Source organism: Echinops telfairi, unplaced genomic scaffold (genome assembly GCF_000313985.2).
Source record: "Echinops telfairi isolate 266 unplaced genomic scaffold, ASM31398v2 ScPeMD7_24;HRSCAF=84, whole genome shotgun sequence".
Lineage (NCBI taxonomy): Eukaryota > Metazoa > Chordata > Mammalia > Afrosoricida > Tenrecidae > Echinops > Echinops telfairi.
The window spans coordinates 7,638,280-7,652,045 of NW_022103921.1; the positions used below are offsets into that span (position 1 = coordinate 7,638,280).

General features: G+C 38.6%; 2 protein-coding genes across 4 annotated transcripts in view; one reads left to right on the plus strand and one right to left on the minus strand.

Moving 5' to 3' along the window:
- PSMG2 (proteasome assembly chaperone 2) overlaps positions 1 to 7,736 on the minus strand; it is a 29,564-nt gene extending 21,828 nt beyond the window's left edge. Inside the window, exons 1-3 of the mRNA XM_004714072.4 lie at positions 7,596 to 7,736; positions 5,198 to 5,369; positions 1,168 to 1,226 (exon numbers count right to left, since the gene is read on the minus strand). Coding sequence (XP_004714129.1) covers positions 1,168 to 1,226; positions 5,198 to 5,369; positions 7,596 to 7,652 — 288 coding nt within the window. The 5' untranslated portion in view covers positions 7,653 to 7,736. The remainder of the gene's footprint in view (positions 1 to 1,167; positions 1,227 to 5,197; positions 5,370 to 7,595) is intronic.
- A 390-nt stretch (positions 7,737 to 8,126) lies between these two features.
- The window catches only part of CEP76 (centrosomal protein 76), a 39,779-nt gene continuing 34,139 nt past the window's right edge, over positions 8,127 to 13,766 (plus strand). For 2 of the 3 annotated variants that reach the window (XM_045289070.1, XM_045289069.1), the window contains exons 1-5: positions 8,127 to 8,196; positions 9,452 to 9,607; positions 10,837 to 10,918; positions 12,067 to 12,321; positions 13,255 to 13,440. In XM_045289070.1, the coding sequence (XP_045145005.1) occupies positions 8,134 to 8,196; positions 9,452 to 9,607; positions 10,837 to 10,918; positions 12,067 to 12,321; positions 13,255 to 13,440 (742 nt within the window). In that variant the 5' untranslated portion in view covers positions 8,127 to 8,133. The remainder of the gene's footprint in view (positions 8,197 to 9,451; positions 9,608 to 10,836; positions 10,919 to 12,066; positions 12,322 to 13,254; positions 13,441 to 13,766) is intronic. The other variant, XM_004714073.2, reaches the window with a different exon arrangement.

The following is a 13,766-nucleotide window of genomic DNA, read 5'->3' on the forward strand; positions in this document are numbered from 1 at the left end:
GGGCTTTGGGTCTCCACTCCGCACTCCCCCCATCATTCACTATGGTAAGATTTTTTGTTCTGATGATGCCTTACACCTGATCCCTTCAACACCTCGTGGTTGGATAGGCTGGGAGCAGCCTTTCTAGTGAAGTAATGTTTAAGCCAAGGCCTGAAAAGAAGAAACATTTAGCTATTTGAAATGAAGCACTCGGCAGAGAAATGAGTGCAAAAGTGTGATAGGAGTGGATTTGTTGTGTGTGAATAACATGAGTGTGACTGAGAAAACAGGCATTGGGAATATAGAAAGCGTTGACAACAGATTAAGTAGAACTTTCTGGGGCGATGATGCCCATGTCCTTTATGGCGGCTACTAACCAGATGTACCATCAGGCACTTGGAATGTGACTACTGTGACTAAAATTTTAAATTATTTAATTATGTAAAACTTAACTAGTTAGTAGTGGCTTCAAAAATTAGTGGAAAAATGGATTTGAAATGTAATGAAATTCTATGTATTTTTTGAAGCCCCGTCATACATGTGGCAAGTGTCTTGCACACCAGACATGCAGTTATAGGGCCCAGTAGTCTGTGGCCAAGCTATAGCTTCATTGTGTGTGAAACAGAGAGGAGGGATGTAATCAGATTTAAGTTTAAAGCACAGGTTCCTACTCTTATTTGGCCTATTGCCCCTTTTCAGAAAAAAATTTACTCACGGCCCTCCAGGCTATTAAAAACTTTTGCACTTTAGCTCATTGTCCAAAGTAAACTATAAGCATCTGCTTTTGCAGCCTCCTGGATTGTTCCAGTACATGGGCAGTATCACTCACTTTGGGAAAAACTGGTTTAATGGACCACTGGCTTTCTGTTTGAAACAACTATTAGTGTATGGGGAGAGTGAAGACCAGAGCAAGTGTAGAATTAGAGGCATGAGAGATAATGGATTGTACTAGCCTACAAAATTCTCCTGCTCAAACATTTTCAGCAAGCTGTGCAATCCTTTTCTATGAATTCATGCAACAATGGTAATACATCTGAAATCTGACAATTTTTACCGTAGAGTAACCTTTTGTTAAACTTAACTCTGAATATGGTAAAAACATTATAAATGACTTTTTATCTTGTCAATGATATGAACTTGGCATCTTATTTTATGTTAACTTAAAAAGGCACAAAAAAACATACTAACCTTGATAAAAATAGACCTTAGCTGAAGAGCCACAAGCTTCTTTGAAGGTAATAAATACACTACAAAGATAAGAAAATGAAATTAAACAATAAGAAAAATGAATGTTATATAGAAATTAATAAATAACAAAACTGAAGAATAAGAAATTTTGTAATTATTTTCAAAAATTAAATTATGAATAGGATCATTTTGTTAAAATATTTTTGAACTACTTTAATATGTGCCACTCACATTTAGTTTATGAAATAGATTCCTGTAGTATTAAATAAAAAATTGGCGCTGGGGGGTGAAGGCCAGCCCCCACCCATTGATACTACTTATACTACTACTCGGGTTCAGTAATACTACTTCTGGGTTCAGTAATGCACAGTTGTATGGTTGAGATATATAAGCATTATATTAAAGTCATTGAGAGCATGAGAGATAATACAATAATACAGTCAGGCATGTTACATAGTACCATTGCTCACCTCAGCCCAGCTTGGTGGTCCAAGTGGAGAGAGGGGGAAGGGAAGGAGGGGAAGGGAAAGAGGGAGAGGGGAGTGACCAGGGAGTGAGCAGCAAGGAGCTCAGAGTCAGAGAGAGAGAGATCTATATTGCTGGCTCACACCTATATACCTTTTGTTGGCAAGCCAGCCCACTAATTACAGGTAGAGAAGGGGCTGCACTATAGGTTACACAGCAATGAGAGGGTGGTCTAGGGGGTGGTCTCTGGGTCTCCATAGGAACATTATCAGTAGGGTGAAAACCCCTCCTACAGGAGCCTGTCCATTATCCCCAGAGGCAGGGAGCAGGCCCACTCCTGTGGAGGGATGAGACAGCAGTCTGGCAATTGATTGCCCTCAGTGGGGGAATGCCTGCTCATCTGACCTCCCCCCGCTGATTCCCTTATGAAAAGTTAGCTAAGAATGATGACATTGTGTAGCTGAAACTAAGTGTTTTTGTTCAGCTACATTTTATCTGACAGCAAGACAGAAATATTCTCTAGGATTGAGAAAGAAGAAAAAAGTGTTAGAGAATGTAAGCCATATAAAATACAGGTACATCTGTTATCCTCGGGAGGTTTCAAAAGACCTACTATGTAAAATTTTCTGAACACCAATGGGCTTGCAGTTTCAGATTCTTCAGGGGGAAACTCTAGGAGACATAATTTCACCACCAAGCATAAGAAAATGCAATATGTACCAAAAGACACATAATTAAGTTACTGTGCTAAGGGGTAAACTCCCAGTTATTATACAAAGATTATAAAAGACTAGGGCAAATTCTCCAGTGGATCACATCTCTTGGTTGTATGCTTTTGAGGACTATATCCCTGATTCTAGTGTGGTGACGTTGGGAGCTACGTCATACTCTCAACAAGTCTTGTGAGCATTGGGATGTTTATAAAGCTGGTTTAGAAATTAAGAAAAAGGTACTAATTCAGAGAAAATATTTTCATGTACACACACACAATTCAACTGAGGTAAAATATGTCTACAAGGGGGGTGGGGTGGGCAAAATATGCTTTAAAACAGTGGTTCTCAACTTGTGAGTTACAACTCCTTTGGGGGTTGAATGACCCTTTCACAGGGGTCACCCGATTCATAACAGTAGCAAAACTACAGTTATGAAGTAGAAACGAAAATAATTTTATAGTTGGGGGTCACCGCAACATGAGGAACTGTATTAAAGGGTTGTGGTATTAGACGGTTGAGAACCACTGCTTTAAAATGTGGCACATTAAAAATAAATTTTAAAAATGTGCCACATCATCTATAATAGGTGGTAGCTAAATTAAAATGGAGTTCCATTTTGACAACTATTAATCAGATCTAACGTGTCAAATGTCATCATCATCATGACTATTGCCTTTAAGTATCAGTTTCTTTATAAATCATAACACTGAGCTTCTGAGAATGAAAGCAGCAAATTTCACATTAATACTTATCACTAATAAGATATACAAAAATAAAAACCACAAAGAACAGATGGCTAAGTGCAACTGGTTGCAATTTTAATATATTTTATCTATTTATTAAAATCATCTGATTGGGGGCTCATACAACTCTTATCACAATCCAGACATCCATCCATTGTGTCAAGCATATTTGTACATTTGTTGCCCAACTTTAATACATTTGAAGTCAGGGGCTAGTACACTGATATACTACATCAGGGGATAATGTAACTAACAGTTGTTGTTAAGGCACAGTTGTTCTTTTTCTTCTGATAGGATTCAATATGAAAGTAACATCACCCTTTATGTATTCTAGTCAAAGTTTTTAACGTAAATCTAATCAAGAGTTTGGAGCTACCTTACAGTTATAGAAAAACCAGGGGTAGATGAAGAAGCCAAATGACTCCACAAGGAATAATCAGATAAAGGAAGCGGGTGGAACATTCTGTAGGACACTGAGACTCAGGTTCGTGAAGAAGAAAAATAAAGGACTACAGGTATGCCTCTAGAGATATTATGAGTTTGGTTCCAGACTGTCACAATCACGAAGCCACAAAAATGCAAGTTGCAGTTTTTTTGTTTTCCAATGAACATAAACGTTACGTTTCTATTATATTGTAACCTACTGTTTTGTTCTGTTGTACATGAGTTGCTGTGAGTCAGAACCAACGCCACTTCACTTAACAACAAGCCAATTTGAACAGGGATAGCATTAGGAAGACAGTAAGAAATTAATAATTTTGTTAAATGTCTTACTACTTTAGCTATGTCAGAGCATGTTATCTTTTAGAGATACATACTTAAAAATATTTGAGAATGCAATGTCATAATGCTTATATTTCAAAACACCTTAAACAGAATAAAATAATCAAAGGACTTTACCAGTACAACTGGCTTACTGCAAAGCAACTGAATTTAACTGGAGTAGAGTAAATGAGCAGGATGTTGAAGTAGCAAAATTAAAGTTACAATGCCTTGATTACAAGCTAAGCTAAACTAATAATCACATCTTATGAACAAATTCCGTAACTATTCTGTACCAAGGTTAACTCATCTATAAAGCTCTCTCTTAGTTGTGAGGATCAAATTAATGCACATAAACACATACAGCTTTCTGCCCCTAGTAAACATTCAATAAATACTCGATAAGTAACAGTTATTATTTTTAGTAGAAAGCATTTAAATTCCATTAACCTACTATTTATAGTCCTTGACCCTTTTACGTAGTAACTGAAATCCAGCCTCCTATCAACAAAGCAACCTTTTCTACAAAACTTTCAGTGATAAAGTTATTTCTCAAAAGTAGATTTCCTTATTGCACACTAACAATAACGACAAGGTTAATAAGACTAAGACAAAACAAAATACTTCTTTGTCCTTCAATCCATTTGGCTTCTCAGGTTTTTCCAACACATTTGGCTTTGACTCTGAAATGGTGAGTAGAAGACCGAGAGGTCAGTAGTGAGCCACAAAAAAATAAAAACAGCACCACGTGAATTGGAGAAAGCCTTGGATCATAAAACAGGAACTATTTCACACAACAGAATAACATTAGTGTAATATCAGTTGTGTTCCCTAATTAATCAAGTCTTACATGGTCAATATGTGAAGGAAAAAGCCAACCCCTACTGGGAGGCATTGGCAAGTCACTCTGAATCTTTTGACCTAATCAACACATTATGCATTCTGTAACAATGTGACTGGATGCCTATGAGGTTTCAATAAGGAAGAACATATTATACATTAGGTCAGTGGAATTCTTGTTTCCTCACTCCCTTTGTATGAACAATAATGATTACACATGCCAGTTAGAAAATTAAGCTGAGGATAAGGGGTTCCCCCATGTAGGGGGGAAAAAAGGAAAACACACATTTTAATTCTATCTAAAGATACAAATATATTTATATCCATGAGAGTTGCCATTTAGGTTAAGACCTAAAGCCACAAGTACGAGAAAAAGACAAAATGTGTCTGATAGGTCACCCACACTGACTACACAAAGCTGCACTAAGTAAATGTTGGCTTCAAAACAGTATCTGTGAGTTTATTCCAACTTCAAAACAACTCCGCAGTGAAGTAAAACATACATACCCTCAGCATTTGTACTGAGTTCTGTTGAGTTTCCTTCTGTGGTCGCATATGGATTGTTTCCAACCACTGGTACAAGGCAATCCGTATAGAAGTAACCAACCTTAAACATATTCAGTGTGGAGATAATCAGGTCTATTGAAAGCTGACCAACATTCCCAACAGATACTGATGGCTGAAATCACAGAAGAGAAATTTGATAAATATCGAAATTAGCAATATTTTTAAAATATAAGCTAAACATAGGAATCAAATTACTAGTACTGAATCTTTACGCGTAATTATATCACAGCTAGAAACTGACTGATTAGCTATAACTGAGATGTCTATTGGGGCCTCCACAACATTCAAGAACATTTATTTGACCAAATACTTACTGAGCATCTATTATAGGTTAATCACTGTTTTAGGTACTGGGGATGAAGTAAAAAAATCAGAAAAAAAATTCCTGGCCCTGAGGAATTCCTGGTTCCTTCCTAATGAGAATCATTTTTACCTGCAATAAACTAGATAAAAGGTATAATATACAGTAGAAAGTGCTATGGACAAAAAAGAACTGGTCAACATTCAACCATCTCAAGAGGTAACATATGATCAAGAACCAATGATACTGCAGAAAAAGGCCCAAGCTGTACTGAAGGCTTTAGTGAAAAACAATTCACTCACTGCCATCAAGTTGATGGCAGCTCATAGCAACCTGAGACTGTTGACTCCTTATAAGAGTAGGAAGCTTCATCTTTCTCTTGAAGTAGCAGCTGGCGGGTTCGAACTGCTGACCTTGAAGTTAACAGCCCAATGTGTAACCAACACGAGCCACCAGGGCTACTTTAGTGAAAAACAAGGATAGAGGAATTGACCTTTTTTGCTTTCTTCATGAGTGGTGGAATAGCGGTTACATGTTGAGCGGCAAGGTCAGCAGTTAGGAATCACCAGCTGCTCCACAGGAGAAAGGTAAGGCTTCCTACTTGCATAAATAGTCTCACAAATCCAGTTCTACCCTGCTCTATAGGGCCACTGTGATTCAAAACTAGCTCAATGGCAGTGAGTTTTTTGTGTTTTTTTTAGGAATTGACAGAATATCCCTTGAAATGTTTTCATAAGTTGAGGAAGCACTCACTCATCTATGCTGAGAAACTTGGTTGTGTTGCTGTGTAAATTTGAACAGCAGTGATATTAACTGGTCTTCCTTGCAGGTGTTTATGGATATTATCCTGGCATTGACAGCACTGAACATCAGGAAAAATCTTTTTTTTAAAAACAGTGGATGTAATGCCATTCCTATTCAATGTGTCATTCCTAGCACAGTTGACTAGGAATGCCTGACTCAAAATGGTCACTTCTGGTTAATTCCAGCTCATTAATACTTAAGGTATCAATCTTGATGGGTTCCAATTAATTTTTGACAACTTTCAATTTTCCAATATCCATACTTAGTATTTTCCAATTATCAATAGGTCAATAATCTACATGCTTGTAAACTCAAAAAGGGCACTAAAAATACTATTACAAGAAGTCAAACTGAATGTATGATTTACATAACTGAATGTCTATGTTCACAGATAGGGCAAAAAAGGCCATAGTCCTCCTTGGTAGCTCAATGCACTTGACACTTAATGGGTAAAAATGATTTTTCTGTCTGTAGTAATTCTCAAGGAGTCATTTCAAACTCCTTTAGGCTTCCTTATCTTCCATGCTTTTTTGTCTCAGGGTTAAACAGCCAACTTTCTGAAATGACCTATCACCCAATTCTTCATCTTCTGGACATTTTAAAAAATGATGATTCTTAATGAAAAGTTTTTGTACCCTTTTCCCCATCTTTGGACCCCATTTATTGCTCACATTTGTTTACATGTGTTTTTAAATATACTGTCAACTTTCGGATAAGGACATGCTAAGTTACTGGCAAAACTATTATTATCATCATTACGTTTAAGATTTTGAACAGCCAATATCCGTTTGATTAAATTCAGACAATAAAAAGGCGGTTTAAGAATCCATGTTATGTTGTTTCTTTAGAGATAATCTCTGAGCATGACACTAATTTGCTAGGTTAAGATGATGCTAAAACTAACTGGGAAACAATCTTTTGAAATAGTTTATGGAAAATATCTGCCCCGATGCCCTATGTATCGATAATAGCCCAATATTTTCCGTTTTAAGGAAATGCTAATAAAAATACAAAGGGTCGACACGAATAAATTATAATTCCCACAAGGCAGAGTTCTATTCGGACCGCCCACTCGGGTGCTCATCTCCTCTCCTTCGGGGAGGGCAGAAAACCAGGCGTTAGGAATGCGCGTGGTCTTCCTCGCAAGTCCCTGCGGGCCCGGGCCCGGGCTCGGGAGGCGGCGCCGTGGGCATCTCCCAGAGCCGGTCGCCGAGGGCAGCCCGCGGGACTCACCATCAGAAGCGTGAAGCCCGCCAGCTCGGGCGCCGGCTCAGCGCAGGGCACAAACATGGCCGCCGGGAGGAACGGGAGGATGGAAGGAACAAGTCAGTCGTCCTGGGAGTTTCCAGAGCCTACGCGAGCGGCCGCCGCGGCGGGAACGCGCAGTCACCCCGCGGGAATTGAACCAGAAAGCGGCGTGGACCCGCCGGGCGGAGTAGACACGTCAATGGGCGTGGCCCCGCGTCCCCCCGCCCCCCGCGTGGGGTCCTCAGGGGCTTTCCAAGTTCAGCGCCTGTGCTCCGAGGAAGGGCGCAGGAGCCCAAGGCAAACAGTCGGGGCGGTCAGGCAACGCCGTGGGCATCCCAGGGCTCACTTCCCGCCCTGCGGCTCCACCCTCCCGCCGCCCCGTCCAGCCCCACGGTGTTTCGGAGCCGGCGCGCGGGCTGTCCGCACGGTTCTGAAACTTAGGTTGCTCCCCGGTACCGTGCGGCGCTCCAGACGTTGGGGCGACCTGGCTGCGGAGGGGCGGCGACGAGGCGCGGCCCGCGACATGTCGCTCCCGGCAGACAAAGCCTCCGAACTGAAGCAGCTCATCCATCAGCAGCTGAACAAGGTGAGGGCTCGCGGTTCCCTCCCTGCCTTCGTATGTCAGCAGGAGGACAAGGGGAGGGCAGGGAGGGCAAGGGGAGCAGGGCAGGGGGGAGGTCACGTAGGGCAAGGGGAGCAGGGCAAAGGCACGTAGGGCAAGGGGAGCAGGGTAAGGGGAGGGCACGTAGGGCAAGGGGAGCAGCGCAAGGGCACCTAGGGCAAGGGGAGCAGGGTAAGGGGAGGGCACATAGGGCAAGGGGAGCAGGGCGCAGAGAAATGAAGCTTGGGTTTCACACCAGGGCAGCTTTCTGGCCTTGCTACAGGAGAACACGCGAGTGCAAGTCTGAGACGATCGGTCTCTTCTGGTACTGTAGGGCTATAATGAAGATGCGTTGATCTGGCTATTTCTGGAAATCAGAGTGTTTGGCATAGGTTTGTGTTCAGGCATGAGAAATAAAGTAATAAAATTTTAAGGGTGGAACGAGGTTGTGTTATTGAAATTGAGCCAATAGCTTAAATAAGCAACTCCCCGAAAAGTCAAGACGATGTGGAAGTACTTGCCTTGCTTCTGAAAGCATGGAGTATTTGAAGCATTTAACAGAATGCAGTAAACTGAGTGAAGAAAATTGCCATGTATTGTGCATTTGAATGCCAAGCTTTGTGAGCAGCTTTTATTTAACAAAACCTCACAATCTTGTTAGAGGGCAGTATTTTCCCCCCATTTCAGAGAAGGAACACCATTCAGGAAGGATACATAAATTGGTTCATGGTTACCTCTTTAATAAGTTAAAAGGAAATCCAAACAGCGATTTATTTACTCCTGGTTCTTTTGACTTTGCTGTACTTGTCAAAAATACATTTTACTCGAATATTTGTGCTGTAGTGGCAAGTAGCAAATAATAGTGGATAACTAGCAGTGAGTGTAGTTCTATTATTTGTACTGAAATTTTAATCTTTAAAAAATGCCTTTTTGTTCCCAAACTCAATAGATTTCTTCTCTATCACACCCATAGCATAATTGTTAAAATAATAATTTGAGATTTTAGTGAAAGTTTACTCAGCACGTTAAGTTCATGTTTGACAGTTTCATGTGATCAATGAAAGTTTTTCACATAGTGTCAACATTTCCATAAATTGCGCTTTGGTTGGACCCCATTATTGTTTCCTGTGTTACTTTGCCAGCATTTTAGAGAGAAGTTGGTTGATTGGTAGTATTTGGTTGCTTTGATACCTGTGCTCATTAGGAGAAAAACAAAATGTAATGGGAATTTTCTACGTAGATGGATGTTCATGGTAGAATACGAGAGATCCTTGCTGAGACTATACGTGAAGAATTGGCACCTGATCAACAGCAATTATCAACAGAAGATTTGGTCAAAGCTCTTAAACGTAGAGGAATCATTGATGATGTGATGAAAGAACTTAATTTTGTTACTGTGAGTACTCCTTTAGGGGAAAAAATTTGAGTGTAAGTAGATTCCCGTGCCTGACATTGTAGGGTGCATATTTGAGATCACTCCTTTTAGTAAAACCATTAAAACCATTTTGTCTGCTATCTGTTTTAAATACACAGTAAGTACTTTTAAATGTAGGAAATCATAGTATCTGCCATGAGCAACACTGGGGGTGTCGTGGATTCCCTGGTCAGCAGTTTGACCTCACCAGTGGTACCATAGAAAAAAGATCAAGCGCTCTACTCCATAAAGATTTACATCCCCCAACACCCAAAGGGTCAGGTAAGCTCTGTCCTGTAGGGTTGCTGAGTTAGAATGGGCTCTACAGCAGTGGTTTTGTTGTTTTGGGTTTATTACTTGCCATGATTTCTATGATTTTGGAGACTATATCGTGTTTACGAGTTTTCTCTTAATATGCTGTAAGTCTTATAACTTAAAGAATATTTGTTTTAGTCAAATTAGTTCACCATAATAAAATTATTGTTCATTAAGATTGTTCAATAATTTTTTTCAAATTGGTCAGATTAAATACACTTTTAGGGGACTGTATCATTAAAAAATTACTAATTTCTTTAAGAAAACAATTACTGCTTCAGAGCCCTTAAATCTGTTCCTTCAAATAAGTCAGTAACTGGGTGATAGTGTCTCAGAACAGTTAGTAACTAGGCTTTCTTTTGAAAACGAGGCAATAATGAGAAGCTGTGACCTCGATAGCTTCATAACCTAATGTAAAAGTTGGAATGAACTTTACAATACACCAAGGAATAAATATTTAGTACAGTATCCTTTTTTAGTGTTTGAGATCTAGAAACCTACTTCTTATTGAAAATGACCTTATAGCAGGTTCTGTGTGAATGCGGCTTCCTTCTTAAAATCTGTTCCTGACCAGCCACAAATCAAATCAACTTTGCTGAAAGTATAAAAGATTTGTTTTTAGCATTTCTTCTTGAAGCATTGTTTGAAAGCAACTTAATTCCTTAGTATTAGACTTTTAGGTGTGACCAGTTTCATGTTTTTTTTCACTTATCAACATTTTATTGAAATCGACTAAAAAGCAGGCACTTATATAAGAGATAATGAAATACAGGTGAAAGCACCAGTTTCATGTTTTATGCAAACTTTTTTTTAATCATTTTATTGGGGGCCCGTACAACTCATCACAGTCCAATTTTGTTCCCTAATTTGTTTTTTGCTTTCTTTTGCCTTTCCAGGACAATGTTGATCAAGATCTCCCTACATCTCCAAAACAACCAGCTGGTTTTTCTGATAGACAATCAACGTTATTAAAAAAAAGTATGTGTGTATATGTTCTTCATATTCATTTATTGAGCTCTATGTTATAGTGCAGGGGTCCTCAAACTGTGGCCCGCCGGCCACATGTGGCCCACCGAGGACATGTATCCAGCCCACCAGGTGTTTTTGCCCATTCTGTTTTTTTCGCTTCAAAACAAGATGTGTGCTGTGTGCATATGAATTTGTTCATAGTTTTTTTTAATCATCTTATTAGGGGCTCATACAGCTCTTATCACAATCCATACATACATCAATTGTGTAAAGCACATTTGTACATTCATTGCCCTCATCATTCTCAAAGCATTTGCTCTCCTCTTAATCCCCTGGCATCAGGTCCTCATTTTCCCCCCATCCTTTCCCGTTCCCCCCTCCCTCGTGAACCCTTGATAATTTATAAATTATTATTTTGTCATATCTTGCCTTGTCCGATGTCTCCCTTCACCCACTTTTCTGATGTCGTCCCCAGGGTCATAGTTTTTTTTTAAACTATAGTCTGGCCCTCTAACGGTCTGAGGGACAGTGAACTGGCCCCTTGTTTAAAAAGTTTGAGGACCCCTGTTATAGTGGATCTGTTGTTTCTTGGGATTTTTTTATTTTTCAAATTGAAATATTTGTGCTCAGTCAACTAAAAAACTTATTTTCTGTTTTGCATGAGTATGTAAGTTTCATGTATAGCTGTGGGTTCGTTGTTGGACTGCTAAATAAAGGTTGCCCACTGTCTCAGGTGAGGCTGGCTGTGCCTATAAAGATGTAGTGTCAGAAACCTAGATAGGATTGCTGGGAGTCAGAATAAACTGGCAGTGGACAGGTAATGTACAGTATAATACAAGCAGAACTGGGAACTTTTTTTTAAATGAATTTTGTTAAAAATTATGCAGCCTTGTGTTTTTAATGGCAATAGATTAGCTGACAAGGGTGCTAATTTCTCTCTGATAATTGGTTTATGGAGATGAAGGAATGTTGAATATAGACCTAAAAATAACAAAGCCATGCTAAACCTTGCCTCTATCCCGTTTATCTCTCCTAGTAGATATATGATCCTTATACACAGTAAATTTGTTATTTCTTGGTTTTTAGTCTTTGGTTTTATTCCTATCAAGTTACTATTTCCTATTGTCTTGATCACATTCCTTAAATTATTTTGGCAGTTTCCTCATATATATTGCTACACTTTACAGCTAATATTGATCCAACACGGAGGTATCTTTACCTTCAGGTTTTGGGTGGAAAAGCTTTCTTGGAACATCTGCAAGAACCTGAGCCTTTACCAGGACAAGTGTGTTCGACTTTCACTTTATGTTTACATTTTCGAAACCAACGTTTTCGTTCTAAACCTGTTCCATGTGCCTGCGAACCAGATTTTCATGATGGCTTTTTACTTGAAGTACACAGAGAAAGTTTAGGTAAGTTGTTGGATAATTGATCTAGCCCTTGTGGGGCTTTGTTAAACTTTGTTGTAAGGAGAGATTTATAATTCACAAGTCTCTGCATTATTCCCCCACTGCTTTTATAGTCAATTTAAACAAATACTTACCTTCTGTTCTTTTTTTTAATTGATTGATTTTTCCTAAAAATTACTTTTTGACTTGTTTTAATTGTGGTTCTTTTGTAATAAACACTTAAGTGCCTATACTGAGGTTATCATGTAAAAATAAGATATTGTGATTTTCTTCATTTATGAAGGAAGTATGGTTAGATTTATGATGATGTATGTTTTGAAATTCACTCTTAAATATTAATCTATAGTTATTTTTATAACTTTAAAATTATTATACTTTATTTTGTTAGTAAATGTGGAAATCTTTGTAAACTTTATGCTGTTGTAGAATTTTCTATTCAGAATTTTAGATGGTTAACATTGCTAATAATATAAATCTTTTTCTCATTGAAAAATGTTAGCCAATTATGACAAGTATGGACTAAATTGCTAGATTTAAGAATCTAGATTTTTCAGCCTTCTGTCAATAAGAGCAATTGTTCCTGGAGACTTATGAATGAATATAATTTGAGAATTAATGTTAATATAGGTGAAGGTTTTTTATTGTAGTGGTATATCCTTTAGTAAGTTCTTAAAAAAAAATTCACGTCTCATCAGAAAGCATTGATAGGGGGTTAGTACACACAATTCTTCAGAATTCTACCTGGTCTCTTGAAAAGTAGTGATAGAAATAAGCCTACTTTTATTTCTAGTCAGCTACATGCTTTCTGAGGCATTATGAAATTTTTCTATTCAGTTTTATGTAACTTTTTTACTTAGTATAACTTCGAGTAAAGTTTATCGCTTGTTGACCTAAATAAATCTGTCATATGGTCTTTTCTTTGGTTTATGTTGCTAGGGGATGGAACAAGGATGGCCGACTCAACAACAATGCTATCAATAAGTGATCCAGTTCATATGGTGCTTATCAAAACTGATATATTTGGTGAAATCACTTTAGTAGCATCCTATTTTCTTGAATGGCGATCAGTTTTGGGCTCAGAAAATGGAATAACCAATCTTACTGTGGAGCTTATGGGTGTAGGTATGATGACTAGTAACATTTTCTCTTTTGTGAGTCGTAATTTGTTTATAAATACATTACCAGTACCCGTAGCCTTTCCTCCCATAACCATAAGGAGCTATTAATCTAGTTACTTTCTCTCTAGATTTACCTATCTTGGATTTCATTTAAAGAAAATCATACAAAAACAAACTATGGTCTGGTAGGTCTTGATCAAGGGCAGTGTAACCAAGAGGAATTATGGAAACCCTAATGAAGGCTGAACATGATAGTGGGACAAGAGGAAAGTAAAAGGAAATAGAGGAAAGAACTAGGAGGCAAAGGGCATCTATAGAGATCTAAATACA